The 8453-nt window shown below is 44.4% G+C and overlaps 1 protein-coding gene across 9 annotated transcripts in view; it reads left to right on the forward strand.

Annotated features, from left to right (window-relative positions):
- Positions 1 to 5707, forward strand: part of TRAPPC12 (trafficking protein particle complex subunit 12) — a 116665-nt gene extending 110958 nt beyond the window's left edge. For 8 of the 9 annotated variants that reach the window (XM_073568151.1, XM_073568146.1, XM_073568150.1 and 5 more), the window contains exons 10-12: positions 2131 to 2237; positions 3237 to 3324; positions 5290 to 5707. In XM_073568151.1, the coding sequence (XP_073424252.1) occupies positions 2131 to 2237; positions 3237 to 3324; positions 5290 to 5532 (438 nt within the window). In that variant the 3' untranslated portion in view covers positions 5533 to 5707. Of the gene's footprint in view, positions 1 to 2130; positions 2238 to 3236; positions 3325 to 5289 lie in introns of those variants that run through there. The other variant, XR_012230822.1, reaches the window with a different exon arrangement.
- Positions 5708 to 8453: the final 2746 nt, after the last annotated feature.

Here is an 8453-nt window from a genome sequence, read left to right on the forward strand (position 1 = left end):
ATTATAGAGGTTGGGAAGACATGAATCAGTCGGCAGTATGGAATCCTCCTGTCTTTCTGCAGCATTGTGGCGGTCACTAGCTTTCCACGTCTTTCATAAAGGAACCGACCAAAATCCTTATGGCCCCAGATCTGTAACATATTTTCTGTTTTCATAAAGTATCAGCCGGACATGAAAACGAAGTAGTAGGGGGAGGCTGACATGACGATGGTAGGCAGGGACGAGGAGGCTGCAGGGGGGGTTGAGGATAAGATGACGAATAAGGGGATAGGGGGCTAAGAGAGGAAAAGACATAGGGAGGTGGGGTTAAGTGAGGACAAAAGGACAGGGCAAGGGGCGATTAATCCTCTTTGGCCTCTGACTACCTGTAAGGAGGAAGAAATTCCCACCCACCCATGAGAAGAATTCCGGGTCGCAGCGGCAAGGATCAGCAGCATTAACAGATCAATGTTATATGTATGTATAATATATATATATATATATATATATATATATATATATATATATTATATGCAATGCTTTATTTAAAAAATAAATATAAATAAATAAGAGCATTGACAGTTACCTCTTAAGCCCAGGGGACAGGCAGTTCGTTAGCCACGGTTCCCTGGAGGTTTCCCCCACAGGGATTTTTCCTCTCCTGACTGGCTTGCGGATAGCTCAGTGTGAGCACTGGGGTACTACCCTGGTGCATTGATATATTATGATGGCGCTGGTGGGTCCTCGAAGTTGGCTAAATTACATTTTTTGGGACTCCTGGAGTACATGGATGTCCTTCATTAGACGGTATTGTGGTGGTGGTCTGATGGGATTGGGTGATAACCGGCGGTGGAACGTCGGATTCACATTAATGGAGCACATAATTTCCCTCGGGATCAATAAAGTGTATCGTATCGTATTGGGTGATGCCTGGCGACTGAGCGTCGGGGTCACAATACTAGGAGTTTTGGTGATACCCGGTGATGGAATGACGGGATCACATTGGCAGCCTCTCCCTCGGATTATTGGTGCTTCGGGGTCTCGCAGCCAGAAGTAAGGTTGGGAGGGAAGGGGCAATGCCCTGGAATGGTGAACTACCAGACCCCCCCCCCTTTTTAGTTTCAAGGACCTCACCAAGTGTGTCTTAGGTATCAAATTATCAATAAATTGGCTGCTGTGGCCGTTTACACCCAAGAATGGTTGTGCTGGTTTTTATTAAGGGGGGGGGGGGGTATAAAGGAGAACGGGTCAACCAAGAATCGACCTCACCAGAGTCGTGTTGCATGATGATCTTTCTCCAGAAGATGTAAAATAAAATGGCAACTTGTCAGCAGTCTGGTCCTCCTCCACCCAAAATGACCAGGGTAATTGGAATATTTTCAGGAGGAGTAACAGAGGGACAGCACATGCAAAGTTCTAATGAAATATGCTCGAGAATTGTTATTTTATGGGGTAATATTTACTGTGACAGACATGTCGGGTGAGACGGCCGGTCAGATTATAATGCTTTTGGATCCTTCCCTGATTTTTCTATATATTATATTCATGAATTATGAAAATCTCTTTATTGTGTACTTTGTGGAAGACCAGGGGGGTTTCTTGAATCTGAGGGTGCGTTGGGCTAGGGATATGAACGTTATGTTTGTATTTTATTTTCTTTCTGAAAATGTTTAATAACAGTTACCTGATTTAAAAAATGAATAAATAAATTCTTGTAGGGTAACCGATCTGTTCACATGGGATAAAGGAATTGGTTGAAATAATTCTTCATAATTATAGATACAATACAGAACACTATAAGATTAACATTCTCTGTGCATAGAAAAGGTTTCTGAACAGAAAATATTCCTCATCAAACATAGGAGACATGTTGAGCGATCAGATATGATCTGTGGGGAGAACATTGCAGCAAATGTTCAGTTTCCCTGCAGCTCCCCATCAGGAGAAATGAAGTATTACACTGTTCCCAATGACAGCAGTGTCCTGTCTGTGTAATGCATATGTGCGCTGGGTCCTCCAGAGTGAGAAACCTTTTGTAGACGAGGATCCTGAATAGGAATACTATCCCAGAATGCCATAATAGGGATTTTTAAACCAGAGAACCGCTTTTATGTCTCTTATGCCTATATGTTGGTCTCTCCTTTTTTTCAGATTGGAGACATCAAAACTGCTGAGAAATATTTTCAGGACGTAGAAAAAGTGGTCGAGAAGCTTGTGAATAAAGAAGAAACGCATCAGATAATGGTTCTGATGAACAGGTAGGTGCAGGGTGGGGATCGGATTTTGGGCAGTTTTTGGAGACTGGGGCCCAGGTATAAATAGTCTGTAGCTGACACGTGGATGCTGATTTGTAATATGAATCAAATGGTTTAAGTGGGTAAATTTTGTATCTCAGTATTTCTAAAAATTTCAAGACCTCAGGAGTCGTGTCCTTGACGCAAGTAACACAAGCAGGTGACATTAAAGGGGTCCTCTAGGACCGAACAATTAATGACCTATGCATATAACGGGTCGTCAGTATGAGATCAGTGGGGGTTCAACACCCAGCACCCCAAATGAGCAGCGGCCGGATCTAAGTGATGTACGAGCAGAATGCAGCAGCGCCACACATTGCTTAGTGGCCGCTGCTGGGTACTGCAGCTTATCTACCAAAATTGAAGTTTCTCTCCCATTCTAGCACTAAAAAGTTGCAGAACATTGCAAGTTTCCATTCTTCATCAGGCGATTCTTTCAAATGTGTGCACCATGAAGCCAGTCTGGACAAAGGGATGTCCAGATCAAAAGCTGAAGGAACCGCTCGATCATCTCTGTCCTTGTGGCCGCTGCTCAGTACTGCACTTTATCCCCCATTCAGCCAGCTGCACTGCAGTACTCGGCAGCACTGGATAAGTAGTGTACGGCGCTGCTTACATCTTTTAGATCATCCCGGAGCAGTTCTCAGTTGATCAGTAAAGGTGTCGGTGGTAGGATTCCCCCGGATCTCATATTGATGCCCTATCGCAGAGATTGTTCATTAGTTGTTAAATCCTGGATCCTTTAATGGTGGGAAGTAATCCCCGCGCCCATGATTTAGTGCCACTATGGCACAACACCACTTCCAATTCTGCTTTATCCTAGAGTTTACCATTTTGACAATCATCATCTGCTCATTATAGATTTCCAGTAAATGCTGTAAAAATACTACAGCCCAGTATTAGACCAGGCCTGGGTGTCCGCAGCCAAGTGACCAACCTTGTTTTCACAATCTTTCCTGCCAGAGCTTTTCTTCATCTTGGTCAAAATAACTTTCCAGAAGCTCACAAGTTCTTCTCCGAGGTTCTGCAGTTGGATCCCACGAATACTGTGGTAAGTGGAAGAAGGCACTGCCGTGGCGTTCACGAGCCATACCTACGCCATGAAGATTTATTACAGGAAACCTTTTAAGGGGATTGTGTCATCAAACACTTGTTGTTTAAAGAGAAGCCTGCCACCATGAAATCTGCAGGGATAATGTCATGTAGGAGGAGCTATGTCTGGGATTTTGGGTCCAGTGGGCGGTCCTATCAGTGACTGACAGCTTTCCTTGTACAAGAGTGCATATGGAATAAGCGGTCAGTCACTGATCGGACCGCCCACTGGATCCAAAATCCCAGAAAGAGCAGGGGATTAAATGATTAAAGCAGAGGTGATACTGAATCTTTTCTCACAAAACTATATAGCAATATACTCTGTTCCTCCTCCGACAGCTATAGCCCCCTCCCCTGCTCTAAAACACGGTGCCTGCAGATTGGAGTGTGGATTCATGGTGACAATTTCTCTTTAAGTTTTTATGTTAAAAAGAAAAAAATATCTTGCAATTTTCACTCTTTCCACTAGGCTTGAATTCAGCCGCTTATTTCCTATATATGTATAGATATAGGAAATAAGCTTGTATAGATGTGTTATCTGTGCATGCTCTAGTCTGGGCAAAGGTCATTGTGACGGAGGAGGGGAGCTGTGACATAGCGTCTTGTGAATGGTGTGTTATCAGCTGTGTATAACAGTACTGCCTGTCTGTGTACAGAACTGAATGTAGAAGTCTTATATAGAATTGAATATGTTGAAGGACGTGTCCTTTTTTAAACCGTATTAACTACGTAACTACAGGGTGGGCCATTTATATGGATACACCTGGGTGGGCCATTTATAAAGTTGGAATCCAAATTGGCCGACCTCAAAATGGCCGCCATGGTCACCACCCATCTTGAAAAGTTTCCCCCTCCCAAATACTAATGTGCCACAAACAGGAAGTTGATATCACCAACCATTCCCATTTAATTTAGGTGTATCCATATAAATGGCCCACCCTGTATACTGTATATATTGGGCCAAGTGGCTAATGTGAAAACTGCATGATTCTACTTCATGAAGGTTCCCAGTTGGTCCTGTTTAAAGTGAATCTGTCATCAGGTTTTTGCCATGTGATCTGAGAGCATCATGATGTAGGGGCTGATGACCTAAGTCCAGTGACTTGTCACTTTCTAGGCGCTGTGTTGCTATTTCAATAAAATCAGTGTTTTATCAGCGAGAGATTATTACAGGACTAGCTGTCTGGTGCCTTCTAGTCAACCCCTGTATTTAACCCTGCCAGTGATTGAGAGCTTTCTGTCAATGCACAGTGTACATGGAAAGCTGCCAATCAGTGGTGTGGGCGGGGTTATATAATGCTCAACATTCAGAGCACCGCCAGATCTGCAGCAGAGTAAACAGGGATTTATATAAAAATGACAGCATGCAGACCAGAAAGTGACAAATCGCTGGAATCAGCATATCGGCCCCTACATCTTGCTGCTTTGAGATTACATAGCAAAAACCTGCTGACAGTTTCCCTTTAAGTCTCGTAATACTTAATGATCCCTGTTTCTTATTCCATGTGCCAATACTGACGAGTCCTGCAAATGATTCACTTATGCGCTGGCGGTTTATGCAGCAGGACTTGTAGATTGTTTCCAGCCGCTATCAGCATGGTGTAGAGCGCCATCACTTATACAGGTTGTTAGTGGTATTACAGCTGAGAAATAATCTAGGCTGCATTCTTCTGGTATTATTTTAATTTACCTAACGACCAATGTCGATCCCTTTCATTGCCTTCCTATCGCTCTTTAGTTCCTTCTTCACATCCCTTATGAATTCTGTTGCTTTAATCAACAATAGTTAAAAATAAAACGTATGATCCCGGTGTAAGGAAAAGCCAGCGAGGACGTCTGGCTGTGAGCTGCAGTCAGCATCATTGATGAGGATATCGATCTTTGCTTTATTGTTCCGTCTCATTCCCAAACTGTTATTTTCCAGGCAAATAACAATGCAGCAGTGTGCCTGCTTTATTTGGGCAAATTAAAGGAGTCCCTCCGGCATCTGGAAGGATTGGTTCAGCAGGACCCCAAACACTATCTCCACGAGAGCGTTCTCTTCAATCTGACAACTATGTATGAGCTGGAATCCTCCCGCAGTATGCAGAAGAAGCAGACGCTGCTGGAGGCGGTAGCTGTCAAGGAAGGTGACAGCTTTAACACTCAGTGTCTGAAGCTGCTATAATTCCTTTACTGCCACATCTCCTCACAGTGAGAAGAGACTGCAAAGAATTCCCCGTGTACAGATTTCTGCTTGAAAATGTAAATGTTATTCCGAGGTTAAATACCAGAATGTAATTGAACGTTCGGATTTTCTTCTACGCTCTGAATCTTTTCAATAAACATTACCCCGCATCTTCTCCGCGTGCCGACACGCTGCGTGTTTCACCTATAACCAGCTGGGCGTCCGTCCGGTGCTCCTCGTGGTAATGTCTATACAGAGCAGGTGTCATGTAGGAAAGCAACAGAATGGGACAAGAATGGATGCAGCGGCATATATCGAATATCTCCTATGTCCTTGGTGCCAAATATTTGAGTCTTCAACACTTTGTTTTTCTAAGGGTCCCGTTTCACATAGTGACGCACCAGCGATCCCAACAACGATACGACCTGGTAGGGATCGCTGGTGCGTCGCTAATAAGCTGCCAAACAGGCAGATCTCTTCAACGACCCACCAGCGATCCCGACAACGATACGACCTGGTAGGGATCGCTGGTGCGTCGCTAATAAGCTGCCAAACAGGCAGATCTCTTCAACGACCCACCAGCGATCCCAACAACGATACGACCTGGTAGGGATCGCTGGTGCGTCGCTAATAAGCTGCCAAACAGGCAGATCTCTTCAACGACCCACCAGCGATCCCGACAAGAATGTGACCTGGTAAGGATCGCTGGTGCGTTGTCACACAGCAGCTATTCTGAACGATTCCAGCCTGCGTCCCTGAGTTCTGCGTCGCCAACGAGGTTGCTTGTCAAGTCAAACACAGCGATGCATGCCGGCCAGCGGGATGCCGAAAATGAAAAATTGGCCCAGGACATTCGAGCACGATCAGCGATATCCATCGGGGGGGGGGGGGGGGGGCGGTCGCTGCTATGTGTCACGTAGCGAGATCACTGTTGCGTCACAAAATCAGCGATCTCGCTATGTGAGACGGGGCCTTTAGGTTCCTTTTGCATCTTCTTAAAGTGCATTCAGCACCAAAATCCACTTGGAAACGCAAGTTCATTGTGTTCCATAGAATAGTCATTTCAGCGTTCTTAGGCTAGTTTCACACTAGCGGTTTTTAGCGCTGCGCTTCGTGCGCAATAGAATCGCATGCAAAAAAGCATCATGCGTTTTGTATGCGTTTGCTTTTTTTAGGCACATGCGTTTTAACCAGTTTCTAGCCATGTTAACTCATGCGTTTTTTTGAGACAGGTTGGACGGACCAAAAATGCAACAGGTTGCATCCGGCGCGCCTAGGCGCACATTATAAAAAACCGCATGCGCTCGAAAACGCATCCGAACGCGTGCATACGCTAGACCATGCACCCCCATGTTAAAGATAGGGGTGCAGGACGCATGTGCACGCAGCGCTAAAAAACGCTAGTGTGAAACCAGCCTCACTTCTAAAATTAGATATTAGAAAAAACTTTTTGACAGTGAGAGTGATCAATGAGTGGAACAGGCTGCCACGAGAGGTGGTGAGTTCTCTTTCAATGGAAGTCTTGAAACAGGCTGGACAGACAATCATCCCTGTTTTGCACAGGGATGATCTCTTCTGGCTCAGTCGTCAACTCTGCTGCTTCAAGTCGCCACTCATTCACAGAGCAGCTCTTCCTCTTCCAGTCTGCTCTGTCTCCAGAGCATTGCTGTAGACGTCATGCTGATTTACAGCCGGCTCCCTGCAGTTAGGCAGTGGAGAGCTAGCTGTCAATCAGCATTGCATCAGCAGTCAGACCCCATCAACAGAGCAGAGTGGAAGAGAAAGATGCTGCTCTATTGATGTGACATTAGCGGAAGATGCAGAATTGCCGGCAGAGATCGGGGCCGGGCAGAACAAGCAGGTAGTTAAAAGACTTAAAATGTATCTTCCAGATTTGATGTGATGAACATAACCAGGAATCACGAGTGCTGTTTTCTTTTTTGTAAGCAAAACACAAAAGTGGATACAAAAGAGGGAAGTATAAAGGAAAGATTAGTGGTTGGCCATACACGAGACATCTTTCAGCCTCCTAGCTCCCCCATGTATATGAAGGTTCAGTTTGACTAAGAGGTCAAGTGTTTGTAATGGGGAGACAGGAGAAAATACCCGTCAAGATTCTTGGTAGCTGCTTATCTAACCTCAAAACAAAGGGATCGAGTATTGAAATTCCAATTGCCTGATCTTTCTGCTTCCCAACATCATCAGTGAGGAAGGATAGTCGGCAGGTCCCTCTGGATTCAGCAGGTTTGATCAACTTTCCTCTAATGTTTAGGGAACGTCACATCTAATTCATGTTGTCCGAATTACGTGGAGCATAAATCAGTCTGGATGTGTTATACATTGAAAAGCCTGATGAGGACTATGTGTATTAATATCACAAAATTTTTGTGCAACTTGAACAAAAATTTAGCAAGTTTTCACATTTTGAAGCCAGTTTGAATCATTTCTGCCACAGTGGGTGGAGCCAGGATATGACAGCCACGCCTTCCTGACTAATTCATCAAAACAACCAGCATTTTCTACTACAAAAATCCTCTACCTGTGCCTAACTGGAGGAGAACACACCACTTATAATATGCTCCGAATGTATTAATCCGTCCCTCAAAATTTGTATCCTCTTAATTTATTGCAGTCACCATATTATATAGCACTGTAGACTTAAATTGCTCATTTTGCCCTTATACCCAGATAATTCTTCTGTTTGCTCTGCTCTGAGTATATGGGACAGCCAATGTGTGAGGACAAAACTTAACTTTTAATAGATGTGCTAATAAATAGTGCTCCCTTAAAATGGAAAAAGAAAGGGCATCCAGCTTTAGTACTGGAAAGCCATGATTCTGTAACCCATTCAACAGATAGTGGTCAGGAACCATGAGGCCCTGTATACATGTAGGGACTGTGTTTGTACAGACAGAAAATAG

The sequence above is a fragment of the Dendrobates tinctorius genome, unplaced genomic scaffold, assembly GCF_039654945.1.
Source record: "Dendrobates tinctorius isolate UK_male_01 unplaced genomic scaffold, ASM3965494v1 ptg000021l, whole genome shotgun sequence".
NCBI lineage: Eukaryota > Metazoa > Chordata > Amphibia > Anura > Dendrobatidae > Dendrobates > Dendrobates tinctorius.